We start from the raw sequence: 22407 nt of genomic DNA, 5'->3' as shown, positions 1-22407 counted from the left end.
CTCACAATTGCTGTAAGCGTTGCTAGTTGTGAGAGGAGTTTTTCTAAATAAAACTGAATAAGAATTACTTGCATTACTATGAAATAGACTTTGCCAATGTCATCGACGATTTTGCTAACAGAAAAGCAAGAAAAATAACATTTTAGAATGTTGAAATTAAAGTTTTACTTCAAAAATAAACATTGTGTTTTAATTTATTTCCCTATACGTGGTTTTGACTTTTTGTAGTATTTTTGATGTGTATTGAGAGGGGTAGCAAACTCAGGGACCGCCCCGGGCGGCAAAAGCTACACCACTGCATTGGTGAAGTTGCGGTTGGTAGCAGTTGGCAGATTGAGTGATAGAGACAGAGAGATGAAAAGTAGGTGTCCTCCTTCGATGAGTCTTTGAACTCCCTGGAGGTGTCACATAATAATAATAATATATTGGTTTTTCAACCTAATGGGTTATAAACAATTCAAGACAACACAGGATTGGAACTCTTCTTTTTTTTTTTTTAAATGCAATAGCTTCCACTTCACAATCATACCAGTCATTGCATTTAAAAAAAAAAAAAGAGTTCCAATCCTGTGTCCATATAGAATATGGATGCAATGTATAATTTTGTACACTAAATTATAGGCTCTAAAGCTACATATGCAACTTTTTTACCATTTCTCAAATGACTCTATGTGTTGTTCCATGTGTAGATTTTTATCCTAATTTTGTTTCTTCCTTATATGCAATATCTCTTCATCTGTTTACTGTTTATTTATGTGTTTAATTGTAAGTTAAATATACCACTGATGAATAATATGTTCTTATTTGTTTAGTAGATGAAGATGGTAAAGAAGATACATCTGAAAACCCAGAGATGCCAATGATGGATCCAGCAGAACTTGCACGTAGGGAAGCAGAGATGGTCCGAAGGAGGCTAGAACAAAAAGAGAAAGATATGGCTGAGTGCTTTGGGTTCAATGATGTAAGATTCAGAATGTATAGTATGAGTTAATTGTTTGGTTTTGAAAGAAAAAATGGATGAAAAAAAAAGTACAAAATAGTAGAAAAGTATTAAGTATATAAAAGTATATTTATTAGTAATATCGTGATATGCAGATGATGCAAAATTGAGGAGAGCAATGCAAAGTCAAGCAGATATTATGCCCTTAAAGGAGGACTTGAATAGATTGCATGAATGGGCAGGTAAGTGGAACTGTCAGTTCAATGTTGCAAAGTGTAAGGTTTTAAGATTTGGTAAGCAACAATGGGATGCAAAGTATACACTTGGTGGGACAACTTTAAAGGAAGTAGAGATAGTTGATCGTGGTAGTTGCAACTACCACGATCAAACAAGTTTTAAGATCACCCAAAGATGAGGTACCTTTCTTCAAATTTCCTGGAGTATATGAAATTCCATGCACGTGTGGCCTTTCTTACATTGGACAGACCTCTAGAAGTTTTGAAATAAGACAGAAGGAACATGTGGGGGATGTCAATCACAATAGAATTATCACATCTGGTTTAGCTCATCATTTCTCAACATCAAATCACGTTGTAGATTGGAAAAACAGTTCTATGCCTTACATCGAGAATGACTACAGACACAGAACTTTCAAAGCAGGGTTTGACACTATCTCTGATATTATTCATCCTATATGGATGAAATTTTGAAAGAAAATAGCATTAAACCCAGTACCAAAACTGGAGATAATGAACTTGCCACTTTACTTTATTCAGGTGATGTTATACTCTTAAATAAAACCAGTACATCTGCAGAATTCTTTAACTAAATCTAATAAATCTAAATCTATAGGTTACACACTCAGGATGCAGTTCTTGTTTTCAATGTTCTCATTTATTTTCATAGTTGCCTTTTTTATTGCTGATCTTCATATGTAATCTGTTAAAGCACAGCAATAAAAAAGGCAACTATGAAAATAAATGAGAACATTGAAAACAAGAACTGCATCCTGAGTGTGTAACCTATAGAACAAGCTAAATATTTCAGCTATTTAGACCCAATTTTTAGGGAAGATGGCAAATTAAATACAGAAATAGACATGGAATAAGCAAAACAGAGGAAGTTAACTATAAAAATTATATGGAATAAGAGAGTAAACAGTCAATATACTAAACTAACTATGCAAGACAGTGAACAAACCAACTAACACTCCCTTAATGCCAACAACCAGCCTGAACTCTTCAGTCACCTTTTCTTAGATGTTAAATCTTCTTCAATCCTACTCTCCAAATATTGAAGTCATCTTCCTGGGGGACTTCATTGTCCACAACACTAGCTGGCAGCCCACAGAACTGAGACCAAATCACTATGAAGCATGAGGTGCCAACATCAGCAGATAAAACTGTTGCAGCTAACAGATTTGTGGGAAATTTTACAGAACTTGTCCAAGGTTATTCATCTTCATAAATGTTCAAATTTGACAAAACTGGCCACCTCTAAAAAACAATGCCAGGAGGAATATCCATTATAACACAAGGCTTTGAAAGATTGTATAATATAATATTAATGTTAGGAATGAATGCCTCAGATTTCAAAATCGTGCCACTCCTTATCTATCATTCCAAGAACTTGATAACATTGAAAAATATGTTTAAGTCTTGACCTCAATGATTTTTATCTGATCTCTTCAGATAAAAATGACTATGAACTTGGCAAAGAAGGCCCTCATATTTGTTGATAATGTCTTAGTTCATTTGAGTATTTCCAAAGATTCATAAAAGTGAAATTTCCCCTCAAATACCATCTCACTGATACATCCAATGGATCAGCACGTCTTCGCAAGCTTTAGGAAAATACCATAAGCTCATATTTTAGCAGTGCTTCATGGTTACCAATAGAAAATGCAGGCTGTCAATAAAAGGATCCTGGAAGAGTTACATCAGAAATGCTACAGGTAATATCAGCAAAGTCTGTGAGAATATGAACCAACATCTTTGTCAGCAGCATGAAAAATTTGTAGTCTCAAATTGTGCTTAATTCTGAAGCCATTGGACTAAATCACAAAAAAAAAAAAAAAAAAAAAAAAAGCGAAGTGGCACATATTGGAGCAAATCTCAGCCTTAAGATACTGTTGGAAGATGTGAAGGAACTTGATCATTCTCATCCTGGTGACACTGTAAAGAAAAAATCCTTAACTTCAATCAAGAAGCTACGTCAGAACTTAATTATGGAGGCTACAAAAGTACTCTTGATGCAAAATCTGAAGGAAATTGTTGGTGAGGCACATATCAAATGATCCTGACCATGACAATGCATTTTTTAGGAATTGATTCTCATATTGAGTCATATGCATTTATCCTAAGTCGGATGTTGAAACTGAAATAGGTGAAAATTTATTATTTTCTTTTTCGAAGAATGTGATTCACTTCTCACTGACATTCCTGGCTGTATCAAATGCTGGACAGAATTGGAATCATTTTGGTGGGCCCCCTAATTTAGGATATTTAGGAATCAGTAATATATGCTGTTAAACAACATTAAATATCAAATAATAATTAACATATTTATTCACTGATTGTACTTTTACAAAAAAAAAAAAAACAACAACTAATTTTAAAGAAATTTTTTTGTTGTGTGTTCAGTAAAAAACTTCCAAATTTTATCGATTTCAATTTCTTGCTTCATCACATAGTGCAGGGCCCAATCAGCCCATTTGGCTTATAGTCCTGTTGATTTAGAAGAATGTTAAGAACCTGTTCACATCAGACATCTAAATTTTTTTGCTGCTTGTCACACACACTGGTAACAACATCAGGAGAGTGAGAATTCCTGGCAGTCTTCTTCCAGACATAAGTGGAAACTCTGATCCTTAAGCATCTACAATAAAAATAACCAAAGAATTTCATCCATTAAAACTGACCCCCCCCACACACACACACTTGTTATTTTTCATTGAATTAATGAATTCTGATTTCATAGATGGGATCGTGTTTTGTTTTACAACAGATTGCCAATTCTAATCAAATTCTAATTTGACTGGTTTATTGTCAACTGTTTATTTTAACATACACATTTTTCTTTGAAAATGGAACAGTCGTTTGTTTTTACTATTCATTATTTTTTGGTGTTAATTAATTGCAGTAAGCAGATGCCCATTGCATTGCTTTTTTTTATTGATTCTATTAATATTTTTGATAAGATTTATTTTGCTTTTATATATAATTGATTTTGTTAACTTCATATTCTTGAAGAAATGTGCTGCTGTATTCACATAGGAAACTAGTTGAAAAAAAAATTAATTTCTCTTAGTCATTCTCATCATCATCATCATCATCATCAGTTTCCTATGACATTCCTACTGACAGCACTATATGATTAACTTTACATTATTATTAACCTCCTATCAACAATTTTCCTCCAAATTAGTCTATTACTTCTCAGCTCTGATATTGTTGTATCTAACATTTTGTTCTTCTAGGGCACCTCTGAACTGAATCGATCCAGATAGACCTTGGTCTTCCTCTTTGTCTTTTTCCTGCCATCTTGGCATCAAACACCAGTTTTGCTTACCTTTCCTCTTCCATTCTATTTAAGTGACCATACCACCTTAGATTAGTCCTGATTAGTCCTTAGATTAGAAGCTATTGATGCCATGTGTTCAGGCCCTTTTTCTAAGAACTCTTATATCTGTGGTCTCTAATCTTTGATCAAGTGCTTTATTTCTAACCTAACGCTCAGATCCATAACTAAAAACTGCTTTGAACACTGCTAGTTCAAATCAGTTTTTAAACTGTTTTAAAAAATTGTATACTGCTAGTTTAGTGTTTTGGCTAATTTCTCCATTATTCCATATAAACTTATTCAGCTGGCTACCCACCATACCAGCTTTGCTTATTCTCTTGTCTGTTTCCAGATTTAACTTGCCATCTTTACATGAAACTAAACTGCACCTCAATAGCTGAAATATTTTACTTGTTCTATAGGCTCTCCATTCAGAATGCAGTTTTCTATTTTGTTGTCATATTGGATTATATTAATAGTATGGATATAGAGTATCTACTGTCTAAACAATAAAGTCACTTGAACTCATGCAAATAGCAATGAATTTTTGTAGCTACACAGATTTAAGTGAATTGATTTAGTAATCATAAATTTTACAAGTTATAGCTAGCCAAAAAAGGAAAAGAATAACACTAATATGAGAAATATTGCATTATCAGTTTTAGTGCATTAAATCCTCAAAATGTCACTGTCTAAATTAAGGCAGAAAAGAACTGCAAATTTGTTTAAATTTGAGTGGTAGGACAGTTGTGACAATTTGTTTATAAACTGCATATAAATACAGTTTAGTAAATATAATACATTTAGTTTAATCCTTTATCCAAGTGTAAGCAAACGAAGTTTGCGCCTGAAAAGATCTTCAGGATTGAGGTAAGGTGGTACATCCCTAGGCAACTTCAGCAAAGGTGGACCAAGCTCTCATCACTCCTTGTCTCAGTATCTCCCATAATGCAAAGCACATCTCCTTGCAGACATGTATACTGCTATGCATTAAGGGAATCCCTTATTATATATTCCCTTAATGCATAGCAGTATACATGTTTGCAAGGAGATGTGCTTTGCATTATGGGAGATACTGAGACAAGGAGTGATGAGAGCTTGGTCCACCTTTGCTGCGAGTTGCACCACCTTACCTCAGTCCTGAAGATATTTTCAAGCGCAAACTTTGTTTGCTTACACTTGGATAAAGGATTAAACTAAATTTATTATAGTCTAGCCAAGTGCAAAATAAACTTCCAACATCTTTCTCTAACTCTAGAGTAATTTAATAATAAGGTGGTACATCAGTTGGCAACTTCTATAGGTAAATATGACCTCTCCTTTGCTTCTGGCTTAGTATCACCACTCTGGGCCTGGCTCCCGCTGATGAGACCTCAATAAAGGTCGAAACTGGTCTGGGTAGTGGCCCTTCCCTTAATGCATAGCAGTATACATGTCTGCAAGGAGATGTGCTTTGCATTATGGCAAATACTGAGACAAGGAGTGATGAGAGCTTGTTCCACCTTTGCTGCGAGTTGCCTAAGGATATACCACCTTACCTCAGTCCTGAAGATATTTTCAGGCACAAACTTTGTTTGCTTACACTTGGATAAAGGATTAAACTAAATTTATTATAGTCTAACCAAGTACAAAATAAACTTCCGACAGTTTAGTAAATGAAAGAATAAGCATTTAAGTTGCTTTTAGAAATATTTAGCATGCAGTGTACAAGGTATTTTAACAAAGATGTTGTGACCAGTTTTACTTGCTTGCTTGCTTATTTATTATCTTCTTTGTGCCACTAATTCAGCTTCTATACAACTCTTTCAACTAGCCATTTTTCTTTCTTTCCTTCATGTTATTCTCTGCAAAGTTCATTTAGGTTTTTCCTTTTGAAATCTATACAGAAGCCATTCCCAACATCCATTTTTAGTATATGTCCAATCCATTTCTATCTGTGTTTTTTTTTAATTTCATTGGCAGTGCTTTTTTGCTTAGTCAGTTTATATAAGTCATCATTTGTTATATGTTGAGGCCAAAATATTTTTAATATTTTATGCAGTTTGTTTTGTAAACTGTTTAATTTAGTGGATTTTTTTTTGGTCAATTTCCTTCTGTGATCCATATTATTATTATTATTTCATGACACCTCCAATGATTCCAAAGGCTCATCAAGGAAGGGCACCTACTCAACAACTCTCCGTTTCCTCCACTTAATCCACCAACTATACTGAACCACCATCATCATTTACACTAAAGCCATCTACTGATTACCACCACCACTAGTGTGTATATATATATATATATATATATATACAGGTATCCCTTGATTAACGTGGTTAATTAATCTCCTGATGTTACCATGTACATCAAAATCACATTAATCAAATCTAATAATCAATGGTAAAAATTACAATTCGTCCATGATCGATTACTGTATTAATAATTCTTAGGAGGAATGACGTCATCATGCTCACGTCACGAGGCTTGCATGTTTTTGCGTGGTAAATGTAACCCTGCAGAGCTCGCGGCGGTAAAAATTGCAGCGTAGGTCAATGCATATCTGAGAGATACATCATTACTAGTATGTGCTAAAATGCAATAAATCATAAAGAAAAAACACTGCAAATATAGTACATGATGGTACAAATTAAGTGGATATTGAATCCAATATTATTTCATAGCCGAATATAGAAACTACAAGAGTTTCGTGCCGAATATATTTTATTATTATTATTATTATTTGACACCTCCAGAGAGTCTATAGACTCATTGAGGGGAGGGCACCTGCTCTACAACTCTATCTCCACCAACCGACTGCAACTACACCAAAGCTATCTACCGCCGATCACCACCACTAGTATTTCCACAGACAATCACAATCTTCCATGCCCACGGCAGGATTCGAACCCACAGCCTTTTAGCGGGAGAGAGCGGATACGCTTACCACTCGACCAGCCATGCTGGCTGGTCGAGTGGTTAGCGTAGATATAGAAACTAAAAGTTTCGGCAGATGCAAGCATAATCAACCTTATGGGCAACTTGTAGTAAAGGTGGAGTAAGCTCCAGATCATATTCCTTAGTATTTTCCATAATGTAAAACACATCTTCTAGAGGACATGTATGATAAATAAGCCTTTGGCTCTCTATTTCAGTAATACATGATGGTTTATTTATTTTCAGTTACAATCTAGAAATTATTGAACAAAGAAAAAAAAACACAACAACAACAACTAAGCCATACTATACTAACATTGGAGGTCGCGGTATCTCTCAGATACAATTTATTGTCAAATGTCACAAACCTTTACATAACATGTTAAACCAAACTGACAGCAAAAAACAGTGCAGAATATCACTTGTAACATATGAATGCACAGCTACTCATGACCTCCAACTATACACTGAATTGTGTAAGGATATTTATATTAAACAGTTTGCATGTATCTCTCAGATCAGCTGCAAGCTCTGCATGGTTAAAGGTGCATTAATCAAAACTCTTGCCGTGTATATCAAGGGATTGCCGCAATTAATTTTGCTGTGTTAAGAAAAACCATGTTAACAAGGGATACCTGTATATATATATTTATTTATTTACTATTTATTTTTTGGCTAAATTGTGTGTGTTTTGTCTATATGTGAGATGAAAAACCTTAGTTTCTGGGAGAAAACAAACCTGCTACTTCCATATATGATCAGCTAACAAACCTTTAGTTGCAAAATTACCATATAAAGATCCTCTCTTCATGACGAGAATCAAACTTCAAGCACAACTTAGGGAACCAATCGAAGGGCACAATGTACCATCATTCTTCCAATTGCGCTATGGAGGTGCTTAATAATACTGACTTAACATTGCTATTTAACGATCTTTATTTAGTTTTATTATGATATTTGGATGATTTTCTTATATTATGTAATTTTTTTAAGCAGTATTTGCTTTTGTAAGTCTTTGCATTATATTTCTGTTAGTTCCACCTTCGGTATTTACATTTGCTCCCAAGTATGTAAAATCCTTAATTTCTTCTATTTTATAGTTGATGAATTTTAATTTGTTTGTGTCATTTGCTTTTTAATTTAAGAACTGTGAATTAATTTATTATTATTAACTAAATTTAAGAAACTGATTTATCTTTCAGCAGAATTGGGAAATTGGGACTAATCCATTTTGGCCCAATTAAGCGGCTGCCCCAGTTAAATGAACTAATAATAAATTCTAAAATAAAATATGTAATATGCAGGTAAATGAATAAGTAGGTAAAAAAAATTAATAATTAGGTACCTATTTTAATGGTTTATTAAACCAAAATACAGAAAATATTTGTACTATGAATTGTGCAGAAAAAATAATGCATACATGATAACTTTTACAATTTCAAAGTTTAATTCTCCAAAAATGCATCAAGTGTAGTCTGTCTTTTGCTTTTGAAATTTTGCAGTTCTACAAAATCAGCACAGATATTCAGTGCAGATGTAGGGCTTCCTTCATTACCTTCCTGCATAAAATAACGCTGTAACCCGACTATAAATTTTTTGGCCTCACAATTAGTTACAAGCACAGGTGGGTCATCATCCTCATCATCACATTCTTCATCGAATTTTTGACGTTTGGATTTAATGACTTCAACAATTGCATCTTCAAAGTTTTCATTTTCATCGTAACATGGTAAATTGTCATCTATTGTTGAAAATTCTTCATTATTCATGATAGGAGCTTGCAGTATGTCTTCATTTTCATCACTATTCAAAATTTCAAGAACCTCCAAAGGTTTTAAACCGCAAACAGCAAAGCAGTTTTGTATTGTGCTGCTTTTTATAGCTCACCAACTGTCAGAGACAAACTGTATTGCTTGCAAAATGGAAATTTTTGCACTGATCTCTCTCTCTCTGGCTGTTGATGAACTTGTTAATAGGTTTTCATCAATGGATTCCAGTATGTAATTAACCAATTTTCCTTGATACAACGTCTTTAAATTTTTTATTATCCCCATGTCCATTGGTTGCACTAAGGATGTTGTATTAGGAGGAAGAAATTCGAGCCTTATATTTTTTAGATTATCTAAATGAGGGTGTGCAGCACAATTATCGAGAAGCAACAAAATTTTCCTCTTCTTACGTTGTAATTCTACCTCCCAACTTGTAAGCCAATTCCGAAAATTTTCAGAAGTCATCCACGCATTAATATTGGCATGGTACTCTACTGGTAAACTCTCTATTCTTAACCCCTTAAAGCATCGAGGCTTAGCATTTTTTCCTACGATTAGTAGTTTTCGTTTGTCCGTACCCAACATATTTGCACAGCATAACACAGTAATGCAGTCCATTGCCCTTTTATACCCTGACGGTGCAATGTGCTTATAACACAGGGAGACATCTGGCATAGCTCGATAATAGAGGCCGGTTTCATCAACGTTGTAAATATCATCTGAACAGAAATTCTCAAAAAAAGTAAGGATTTTAGCATTTTGCCATTGTTCAGTGCTTACATTGTCGGCGCTGCCCTTTTCACCATGCGCTTTTTTAAATTTGATATTGTGTCTCGCTTTCCATCGACACAACTAACCAGCAGTTGCTTTAAAATTGTTGTGGTCCAGCTTTTTAGCGATCTCCTCTGCACCTTCAACACTGGGCTGCTGATATTCACGCCTCACTTGCTAACTATAGAAAACCATTGATCTAATGCTTCTTCGACTTCTGGATCCTTTCCATCACGCTTTCTTTTGGATGTTCCTGGAATTTCTTTCTGTAATGTCCACTCCTCACGCAGTTGATTTTCTTGTTGTAGGAGATGCGCTATGGTAGATTTTGGTACACCAGTTATATCAGCAAGTCTATGATGGCTTGTATTTAATGGCTGGCTTTTAATTTTATCCAGCAAAGCAATTTTACTTGAAAGTGTAAAATCATTTCTTGGCATCTTGGCAAAGATTTAAAAATTTTAAATAAAATTGACACAATAAATCGATATCGCTAGGTACAGTATATAGTAAGGGTAGATTCTTAAGCATACGCTTACTTTCCAGACGCACGATGAAAGATAACTGATTCACATCACGCTAGTGTTGCCAAATATTAGTGTACGTAGTGTTGCCATATTTTCGAAAAATCCATAAAATATATCAAAAATTGCCAAATTCCTTTTCCGCTACTGTTCCAGTTAAGCATTTAAATTATATATTAATATGTTGGTTTGGTTTCTGTTCTTTGAGATTTGGCCCAAAAAAGCGGCTGCTCCAATTAACCGGTGGCCCAATTAAACGGAATCGACTGTATCTTGCTTCAATAAAGTACACATTACGTTAATTGTTTAACTCAAGGAATTATCTTTAACAAAATTTCTCAATATGTGGAAAAACAGTATTGAAAACATAACACAATCATAAGCTAAGAGAAGCCACACAAGAATATATACAATCATTAGATTAATATATACAATCATTAGATTAAGCCATAACATAAATCTTTCCCTAGGAATGAGCTAAACTCATTCATTGATGCGTCAACAAGTTTCCGACAGAACGAGTCTTTAAGTATACTCAGGCTATTAATGTCCCACTTAATTGAATTGTCGCTCAGTCTTAACAAGATAATATTCAAACTCATGTGGGCTGTCTTCTATAAGGGCGCATCCTTCAATTTCCGCTGGCTGCGACTTCCTACGATTCCTTTTTCCCTTTACTCTTTTCTCTTAGGTCCTTGGATTACCGGCAGCTCATCATGTCAGCTCGTGGGATTTGGGTGACTATTCATCGGCATACTAAACACACTAGCAAAGGGTCACGATTTGTCGGGGCCTTCACGGACAAGTTAGGCTGCTCCTTGGCTGTACATCCCCTGGTCATGTTCGCTTCTGGGCTATGATAGCATGTGGCATTTCTCCCTTTAGACCTTCGGCTTTCTCCTCGGCATGTCAGGGCTTCACTCTAGATTCATACTATGTCCTCTCTTTTCTTCGCTCCTTTCTTTTCACCCTCTTATATCCGTCTCGGTTCCGAAACCCTGGGTTCAGTTTTTTTCAATCCTGTGCATTCCTTGCATGCACTTATGTGAACCCCTTAAGTTATCATGTGATTCCTGGTTCTGAAACTTTTGCCGATCCCTTTCATTCTCCATCTTCATGTTATAATCAAATTATGTCAGCTAGCGGAACATTCGTTTGAATCTTGCTGCCCCCTTTCTGCATTGACCTTGAGGTTACTTAGAGTCGAACTTGTAAACAAAATTTCAAACGGCTTTCCGACTGTAGGGCGTTTCCTTTAGCCTTGACAATTTTACATCTTTTGTTTTTCAAAGAGATAGCTAATTCCCGTTGGACTGTACACATGCTACATACAATACTGAATACTAAAGCAAAAGATTATTTACAGGTATTCTGGGTTTTGCCTATCTGTAAAAGCTTGAAGTACTTGTTATGCAAAATTCTTTTCTGGCTGCATCGAATTTTTACACTCTTTTGTGGTGCTCTTCAAATAATTTCAAATAGAATGAAACTGACAACTTCATGAAAGGAAATTGGATAATCAGATTATCTTTGCCTGTTTTTCTGTGGAATGTTCTAGTAGGGAAAAAGCAAATACATTTTTTGAGTTGTTAGAGAAAGTAATCAATATATAAATATAAATAAATATATATACATATATATATATATATATATGTAATTAGTTTGAATGACTATACACTGAGAATGAAAAAGAATAAAGGTTTAATGTTAAGATACTACTAGTTTCGTTGAATAAATCAACTTCTTCGTGTATCACAGGCAAAGAATTATATAAAATAACAGAGACATGATACAATTACATCAACAGATCTAGTATAAAACACAATAGTACATTTTAAAACAGGAATGCATGCTGGAATTCCAATTAAAATTGACTCTGTGCATGTCAACAATGGTTTCTTCTCTTAAAAAGATTGATAAAATTTTCTCTTTCCATCGCTCAACTGCTATTGAAGATTTTTCTCCCCCAAGAGCTTTTATATCGTTGCCATACATCAGCTCTCTCTCCCCAAAACTGGCAAAAATTCTTAAGAAATTCAACATTAGAACTTGCTTCACTACATTTCCAAAACTTCGCTTCATGCTAAGTAGACCTAAAGTGAGACATCTTCCTATTCAGTATCCAGGAGTCTACAAGATTTTGTGTGAATGTGGCAAACCATATTACGGCCAGACAGCTAAATCCATCCTTTTATGTATGGAAGAACACCAAAGAGACATATCCTACAATGTGCCAGGGCCAGCGCTCTCTCTAGCCACGTTCTCTTCTCTATCAACCCCAAAACTGGCAAAAATTCTTAAGAAATTCAACATTAGAACTTGCTTCACTACATTTCCAAAACTTCGCTTCATGCTAAGTAGACCTAAAGTGAGACATCTTCCTATTCAGTATCCAGGAGTCTACAAGATTTTGTGTGAATGTGGCAAACCATATTACGGCCAGACAGCTAAATCCATCCTTTTATGTATGGAAGAACACCAAAGAGACATATCTTACAATGTGCCAGGGCCAGCGCTCTCTCTAGCCACGTTCTCTTCTCTATCAACTCGGATGAAGACCGCCAACACCTCGTAGACTGGCCACAAACTTCTAATATCCATGTGTGTTATGATGAACTTGAAAGAAAGATTATCGAATCTAGAGAAATTTCCCTCGATTCATCCCATATTAACAACAGCCTTAGCTACAATTGTTCTGACGCACACATTGCCACTGTTCAGTATTGGCGCACTCGTGAAAGCTCATGCACGTAGTCAATTTCAATTGGAACTCCAGCACTCATTCCTGTTTTAAAATGTACTGTTGCATTTTATACTAGATCTGTTGATGTAATTTTATCATGTCTCTGTTATTTTATATAATTCTTTGCCTGTGATACCTGAAGAATTTGATTTAATCAACGAAACTAGTAGTATCTTAACACTAAACCTTTATTCTTTTTCATTCTCGGTGTATAGTCATTCAAACTAATTTTTTATAACATTATCTACCGAGTAAATATGAATGATAATATATATATATATATATATATATATATATTAAAAAAGGGGGAAGCTTCTTGTTGAAGAATTAAACAGAATTAGAAAAAAAAAAAAACATCCATTCATACACAAATAGAATCTCCTTAGTTCATTTGATATCAGAGAAGACCTTAGGTTGAAAACACCAGCTTCAAATCTTACCTAGGACATGAAGAACCTTCATCAGGGTGTTTCATGTGAAGGTGAGTTAGCTGGTCTCATACAGAAGTGACAAGGTTTTTTATCAAGAACTTAGGTTTTTCAAACTGGCAAACTGACCAGAAGAACAGATGCAATTTACAGTAATAGAAGACAATGCAGATAGAATTAACTGCCCTATCATAAGCAGTAATCAGGTTCCAAAGAAGCCAAGTTACTGGACTATGACAAGCCATCGAGCCTAACACAAAAAAGGAAGGTGGAACATACAGATGTGGTGAAAATATGGAGTAAACGGCAAAGCCTATAATAATGGTAGTACTAGATTTATTATTATTATTATCATTATCCAGGACCTCTAGATTATAAGATTTGTTGTGGACAAACCACCTCAGACAATACACAGTTTTATCATACCACTCCTTCAACTCTTTCACTGTCTACACTCTTGTTATCTTTTTATGCAATACATTCATGCTTCCACCACTCTTCATGCAAAAAAAAAATAATAATAATAATAAATAAATAAATAAAATAAAATAAAAATTTACTTCATATTCATTATTTCCTTTCACAACTCCCAGGGAGAAAGGCCTCTTGTCCTTTTTGCTTTTCCTTGTTCTACCATATGAAAAATCTCTCCAGTTTCAGTCTGCTAAATACATCTTAACAGCTGAAATGTCTGTCATAACACCTCTTCATCTTCAATCTACCACCTGAAGATTACATGCACCAGTATTTTTTTTATAACAAACATTTGCTATCATTTCTGTTCCACGTCTGGTGTGATCTGATCAGTGCCTTAAACAATGGAGCTACCACCCTTATATCTATCATTTCTGTTATCCACCTTTGATCTGATCAGTTCCTTGCACAATTGAGCTACTACCTTCTTATCTCTGCTAATCAATGTCTTCTTCAGTATTGCATAATTCCCGTGGATTGACTTCATTACTTTGCAGTATCCTCTGAACTTCAAATTTCTATCCACTATCACACCAAATGGTAGAGCCTCTGCTACTAATGGCTCAGTTAAGTAAGTTTGAGCGCGGTTAGTAGTTGGAAGGGGTCCAGTCATTCGATGCTGTTGGTATACTCTCCCTCGATGAGTCTTTGGACTCCCTGGAGGTGTCAAATAATAATAATAATAAGAAGAAGAAGAAGAAGAAGAACCTTTGCTATTGCTAGTATAGCTCCACTAAGAGGGTGCACAGAACTTACCTTAAACTGACATCCATACTTGGAGAAAGCACAGACAGAAAATAAGAAAAGTCTGGTAAGTTGTTGTTGATATTGATATTGTCAGCTTGGTCCAAGATACAAAGTGTGTATAGGGGATTTGAAGTAAGAAGTAACCATCACCTAGTGTTGTATTCAGCATGATAAAAATGAGTATCACATTTCAAAGTGTACTAAAGTTTTAGAAAGAATATATATTAAAAAAATATATCAACTCTCAGATGAGGACTGTTGAAGTTTCAAACCAAGAAGCTTTAGAAAGACAGTAGTAAAATTGGAAGAAAACATTGATTAACTCAGTCAAGGAAGTATATAATGAAGTTTGTTTGTAAAGATAGAAAGATAAGAAATCCATGGGAAGTTTAAGAAGCAATCCATAAAAAGAAGAAATCATATGAAAAGTTCTATGCTAAAAAAAGGTAGCATTATTTTCATAAAGAATAGAGAAAAATGTAGGAAAGCTTATGTAAAAGTAACTAAACAAAAGTTATAGAAAGATTTTTGGGGAAAATATAAAAGTGGAACATCATGAAATTTTCAAAATATTTGGGAAGTTACTCAGAAAGTTTAGAAATGAAGGAAAGATTATCACAGGATGAATCAATGATCACAAAGTTGATCATAGAAAATATTAGGAAGAATGCATTCAGGAGTACATATTATTATTATTATTCATGACACCTCCAAGGAGTCTGAATACTCATCGCGGGTGGACACCTACTATACAACTCTCCTAACTCCACCACCACACAGAACCTCTGCTACCAATCATCTACATCAATGCCATCTACTGCCCACAACCACCATCACCACTGCTAGTATTTTTTGCCTGTAAATTGCGTGTGTTCCGAAGGGTCGATTTGTCTGTATGCAGGATGAAAAACTCGAGTTTCCAGGGAGAAAATACCCTGCTACCTCCGCATGAGATCGGCTAACTCACCATCAATTGAAAAGGTCCATATAAAGATACCTCCCGTCATGACGAGAGCCGAACTTAGGCCTTTTCCAATTGAAGGGTGCAACGTACCGTCGTTCTTCCAATTGTGCTATGGAGGCACTATTGGTAGAACGACGAGAATTACTTATCAATACTAAAGGTATAAAAAGCCACCATAAACCCAAAGTGGGTTAAAAGGCATCTAAGTAGATGATATTTAACCTCAGAGCTTAAATCAGAAAGCTTAGAAATTGAGGAAAGATTATCACAGAATGAATCATTGATCACAAAGTTGATAATAGAAAATATTAGGAAGAATGTATTCAGGTGTACTTACCAATACTAAAGATAACTTCCAGGGGCCATCCCTATTACGAAAGGAAACTGTGAGAAAAAGGGTGAGGAGTGGCTTCTTTGCATGGAGGGTGGTTGAACCATGGAATGCATTACCTGATGGAGTGGTGAGAGCGAGAATGGTCAATGCATTTAAGGAGTGGTATGATAGACTGTGTTTTTTAGAAAGGACCTCCCATGATGAGTCTTTTGACTCCATGGAGGCCTGAATGATAATAATAAAAAGCCACCATAAACTGAAGATTAAAAGGCAGCTAAGTAGATGATATTTAACCTGAAATGCTGAAATATGGTGGGCCTGTTAATTATGAAAGGCTCAGGAGGCAGCTTGAAACAGTAGTATGGGATGAGAGGTTGGGAAGAAAGGCGATCAGTGATCCTAATCAAGAAATATTTGATAGTAGCAATGTTCAAATGTAGTCAGAAGGTTCAGTCTTGAAGAAGGCATTATGGAGGCAACATTGCCTGGAGAAGTACAAAGTACAAGCTAGGAAAGGGACTCATTTGATAAGGACAGCAAAATTGCAGTCCAAAACTGAATCCAAATAAAGCAGAAATTTTAGTATCTGGACATGTAGAAGAAAGAATGATTATGGAATGCCGATGTTTAAATTTAATCTTCTTCAGCATATTTAAGACTTGCCAGCCTGTCACAATCAAGTAATTTGGCTTCACAGAAACCAAATTAATGCTACAATAGGACAGTCAATCTTATCTGTTGGAAATCCTATTGGGAGAATTATATTAATTGATGAAAATAGTAGATTGCTAACCACTGCAGAGGATATAGTCAAAATATTTATTATTATTATTGCATGGGAATCTCCATGGAGTCTGAAGACTAATTTTGGGAAGCCCACTAACTCTATCCATACAATACTTATCATGCCATTACTTTCACCTTTGCCAACAAAGCACTCAGAAAAGACTTTGGCAACCCATTCTATTCATTCACTACTCTCCAAGTAAAAAATTTACTTCTGATGTCCTTGCTGTTCTCATAAGAAGCATTCCACAATCCACTCATAATCTCAGTTATTCTGGGCTCTGGATACTTTCCACCACTTCTTCATTCCCCCAAGAAAGCCAGGTTATTACCAAATCTGTTCACAGTAATCCAAATGTGGACATATCAAAAGCTTTATAAAGATTAATGATAGCTTTTTAGTGTATTCTTCAATAACCAAGTAATCCTGTGAGCTATTTTAGCCACTTTTTGAAGTATGCTCTCTGAATTTCAACTCTATATCTACCAACACTCCCAAATCCTTAGCTTCATTAATTTCCTGCAGTTCATTTCCATCAATGTAGAACATAGCTTGTAATCCTTCACTTAAACTGCAATCGATTATCCCTTTCCCCATACTGTCAGCCTATTTAAATCATTCTGCAAGCTCCCTACATCACCTTGATTAATACACCACTCAATGTTGCATCATCAGCAAACAACTGAATAATTTTTGTCAAATAATTCCCTTTATTGTTGGTATGCAAATTAAATAGCACAGAATCATGTGGCACACTGTTTTTCACCTTTTCTCCTGAATTATTCATTCTTTATAATACTCTTGATATCCATCTGCCACACTTATATCCATATCACTTGCTTTGTATCCATCTCCATTTATTCTGATTAATGTACTGAGTTACATGTGTTTTCTTATCAAATGCCTTTGCAACATCCAGCAATATCATCATGCAGCCATTCCCTTTATCTGATTCAACTGTCACTCTGTATAAATAGTGAGTAAGTTACTAAGGCAAGATCTAACCTTCACAAAACTCTATAGGGGTACAGCACTTCGCAAAGTGCTGTACCCCCATAGAGTATCATATTCTTATTCATTCATTCCTGAATATTGTCTTTGACCAACTTCTTCAGTAATTAAACAGTGCCTCTAGGTAGTGGAGGTACTAATTGATGTGTAATTTGCTACTTCAATCTTGGAGCCTTCTTTATATAACAGAACTACTTTGTCCTCCTTGGTGATTGACAGTAAGTCATTTATGTATAGAAGAAAGAGGATAGGTAAAGAACAGAGCCTTGAGGTACTTTTACATTGGTGGCAAAGCTTGAAGAGAGGGTGCCACTCAACATGAATGCAGTGAATGATCAGAGATATGCTCACTGCCTAATTACAGATGACAAGTAGACAGAAGGAATTCAGTTTGCTTAGCAGGCCCTGATGCCAAACATGATCAAAAGCCCTAGATATGTCAAGAGCAATAGCATGTTTCTCCCTAACCTTTCCATAGTATGTGTCCAGTGGTGGGCAATGTAGGCTAATAGGTCAGCCATGGATCTCGATTGGTAAAATACGTACCAGTAATTGGTGGGCCTTTGGGCAGTGGAGAAGTTGACTGATAACATTCTCCATTATTTTGGCATGGATTGAGGTGATAGCAATGGGTCAGTGATTAGACAGCACTTTTATCTCCCATTTTTGGTATAGGTTGGATAAATGCTTGCTGCTGCTGCTGTCCTTTGGATAAGTGCCAACTGAGTATATAAAAGTTCATAACTGGAAATTAGCTTACGGAATTAACAACATATATAAAGGATATTAATTAAAGGCAACTTTAATGAATAACTTCAATATTTTGGCAACATCATGTTGCCATCTTCAAGAACATAAAAATATGGTATGTGCATGCAGGCACTAACAAAAGCAAATGAGGAAGAAGGCAAGAAACTAATATTGTTCCTAAAGTCCTAATGGTGCCCTCTGACAAGCTAATTGGGTTGTCTTAGCCATTGGGCTGAAGTTCTCATAATGTAAGTCTCCCAAATTTGTCATGGACCCTAATTTGTTGAGGTTCGGAACTTTTTTTAGAGCTGCTGATGATGCCTTAAATAATCTTTCGTACTTGAACTTGCTGCGGTGTATTATTTTAGTTTTCTTATAATGAATTCTATGGCGGGTATCTAAGACATGGTCTGCCAGCCCAGAGCGGCTGTACTGGTGAAACCGGATGTAGGCTTTGTGTTCTGAAATCCTGATATTTGTTGTTCTGCCTGTTTGGCCAAAGTAGGACAATTTACAGCTGCAAGGGACCTGGTATACACCAGGTAGGTCTAGAGGAAGTGGTTGGTCTTTGGTAGAGCAGATAAGGGATGCCAACTTTTTATATGGTCTATAACAAGAAGTCAAGTCATATTTTTTGAGGATATTGGTTATTTTCTCAGAGGTGCCCCGGATGTAGGTGATGGTGATAGATTTAGTGTAATCTTTACTGGGGAGGGGGGGGGGTTGTGGTTTAATGGTTTTAGTATTTTTTGGATTTTTTTAGGGTTATAGCCATTGGCTAAGAAAGTGTTGTGGATGTGGTTTAGTTCAGTGGTTAGGGCATCATCATCTGAGCAGATTAATTTTGCCCTGTTATATAGTGTTTTTATAACCCCATATTGTTGTGAGGGAGGGGAGGGAATTGCTGGTGAATGTATCTGCCTGTATGGGTGGGTTTTCTGTAAACAGAGAAAACCAAAGATACATCAGGCTGGCGAGTGATTAAAGTGTCTAGGAAGGGGAGGGTGTTGTTTTCCTCTTTTTCTAAGGTGAACTGGACTCTGGGGTGTTGGTTGTTTAAGTGTGTTAGGAAGCAGTGGAGTGTATCTGAGCCATGTGGCCAAATAGCGAACACATCATCCACGTATCGAAGCCAGATAGTGGGTTTTTGTGGGGCAGAGTTTAAGGGCTTTCTCTTCAAAAGGTCTCCATAAAGAAGTTGGCCAAGATTGTGGGAAAGTGGTGAACCCATGGATGTCTTCTATCTTTTTGTAGAATTTTCCTTGCCAAACGAAATAGCCTAAGTTCATTGTGAACTGAAATAGGGCTGAGATATCGGGAGGAAACTTGGCTTGGATGAGCTTTAGGATTTCTTTGAGTGAGACATTAGTGAATAGGGAGGAGACGTCAAAACTGACCATTATGTCAGTGTGTTGGAGTGAGAGGTTTTCTATACTGGCTTTAAAGTGGGCTGAGTTTTTTATGTGTGATGATGTGTTGCCAGTATAGTGTGTGAGTGTTTTGGCTAAATGTTTGGCTAATTTATATGTGGGGGAATCAATGCCATCCACTATGGGATGTAATGGACTCCCAAAAATACATTTTTTTAATGTATTTTTGGGAGTCCATATAATTGGGGGGGGATCTAGAGTTATAAGGTTTTTAGTTTGTTAGTGACTTCCACAGGCCAAGAAGTGACTTTCTTAAGGAGTCTGTGGAGAGTTCTAATCTGAGAGCTGGTTAGATTATATTCAATAGGGAGGTAGGTCGTATGGTCTAATACTAAAGCTTACCTTTGTAGTCCTTTTGATTGAGCACCACAGTGCCGTTTCCCTTATCTGCTTTGGTGATTACTATTTTTTTGTTTTTCTTCATTTCTAGTAGAGCTGCATATTCATCTTTGGATAAGTTGGTTTTTTGAGGTTTTGCTTTGGTGAGAACACTGGCTACATCCAGTCTGACATTGTTGGCGATGTGGTTAGGAAGGTTGCGAATCCCATGTTCTATTTAGATCATGATTTCTTCGGCTGGTATTGTTTTAGGAGCTGGGGCGAAATTGTGGCCACATGAAAGTGCGATGAGTGCTTCAGGCTTTAAAACTACGGACGAGAGGTAGGTTGACTACCGTGTTGAGTGGTGGCTGTGGTAAGGAAGTAGAATTCTTTATCAAGTTTTCGTATTTTTTTAAGTGCTGACTACGTATTTTTTCGAATTCTTTTGTTGCCGAAGCGCATGAGACGTCATAAAGAATCGTCCAAAGATCGTGGCCGAGCATATCTGAAAGTTCTTCCTCTAGCACTGGTAAGGTTTTGTTTTCGTCGGCAAGGAGAACATGCGTCACAGCAATTTGTTCTCTTAATAAGGCGAAGCTAGTGCGATTATAAATACGGAGAGCTTTCTGTGAAGTAAAACAGTGCTTAAATTTAACACAATTTGAGATTACCTTGTTATCCCGGCAGCGTTTTAGGAAGGTCAGACGATTTAGTTGTCTCGATATCTTCACCCTCATTTTGCTGTATTGACGGGCCTTTCGTGCAATGGAATCTTCGTGGATGATCGTAATTCTAGTAGCAAGGCTGATACGTTGGTCATACATAACTGGTAATTAGCTTACGGAATTAACAACATATATAAAGGATATTAATTAAAGGACTTCAATATTTCGGCAACGTCACATTGCCATCTTCAGGAACATAAAAATATGGTATGTGCATGCAGGCACTAACAAAAACAAATGAGGAAGAAGGCAAGAAACTAATATTGTTCCTAAAGTCCCAATGGTGCCCTCTGGCAGGCTAATTGGGTCGTCTTGGCCGTTGGGCTGAAGTTCTCATAATGTAAGTCTCCCAAATTTGGGGTATTTCATTGCACCCAAATTTGGGAGACTTACCGTTTTTAGAGCTGTTGATGATTCCTTGAATAATCTTTCGTACTTGAAAACTTGCTGCGGTGTATTATTTTAGTTTTCTTCCAACGAATTCTATGGCGGGTATTTAAGGCATGGTCTGCCAGCCCAGAGTGTCTGTACTGGTGAAACCGGATGTAGTCTTTGTGTTCTGAAATGCTGATATTTGCTGTCCTGCCTGTTTGGCCAAAGTAGGACAATAGAAGAACTGGTTTAAAAAAAAAAGACTTCAAAGATATTGAGAGAGTGGAGCAGGTGATCTGGAATTTGAGTAGGTAAATGTTTGCTATATAAAAGTTCATAGAGATGATGAAGGACAAGTGTGTGCGTTATCTCTGCAGCACAGAACTTGAGTACAATTGTGGAAACATCTTCTGAACTGACTTTTTAGTGTCCAAGTTTAGTATTCCTGTGATATATTTTTTTCCAAAAGATCACAGGCTCTATGGCATGCAGTATCTGGTATGGTAAGAGCCAGTTTGCTGTAGTTATCTTTGTAGAAGTTTGAGGAAATGATTGATGCTAGTGGTCAGCTTTATCTTTAGGTGCTATAGCAATCGTGGGACCTGAATGAAAGAGAGAAAGTCATCAGATGCAACTTCTGGAGATGAGCAAAAGTTGCATCTGATGGCATTTTGCAAGAGACCAAATGGCACAGCTTCCATGAGGACACAAGGTGAGTTTTTTGTGGTCTTGTCAGATTTGGATTTGCTGATGGCTGTTTGTATTATGTACTTCAGCATAGGCTGAGTATAAAATTGGGGAGGGGGGGTTATTGCTGCAAGCCTCCCATAGTGAGCAGTT

At 36.1% G+C, this 22407-nt stretch overlaps 1 protein-coding gene across 1 annotated transcript in view; it reads left to right on the top strand.

Moving 5' to 3' along the window:
- LOC150110289 (uncharacterized) overlaps window positions 1-22407 on the top strand; it is a 359887-nt gene that overhangs the window by 316823 nt on the left and 20657 nt on the right. The window contains exon 12 of the mRNA XM_090395274.1: window positions 813-961. Within this exon, the coding sequence (XP_090251400.1) occupies window positions 813-961 (149 nt within the window). The remainder of the gene's footprint in view (window positions 1-812; window positions 962-22407) is intronic.

The sequence above is a fragment of the Typopeltis vanoorti genome, chromosome 1 (genome assembly GCF_054136105.1).
Source record: "Typopeltis vanoorti isolate ZY-2024b chromosome 1, IOZ_Tvanoo_1.0, whole genome shotgun sequence".
NCBI lineage: Eukaryota > Metazoa > Arthropoda > Arachnida > Uropygi > Thelyphonidae > Typopeltis > Typopeltis vanoorti.
This window is presented reverse-complemented; position numbering and strand designations above follow the sequence as displayed.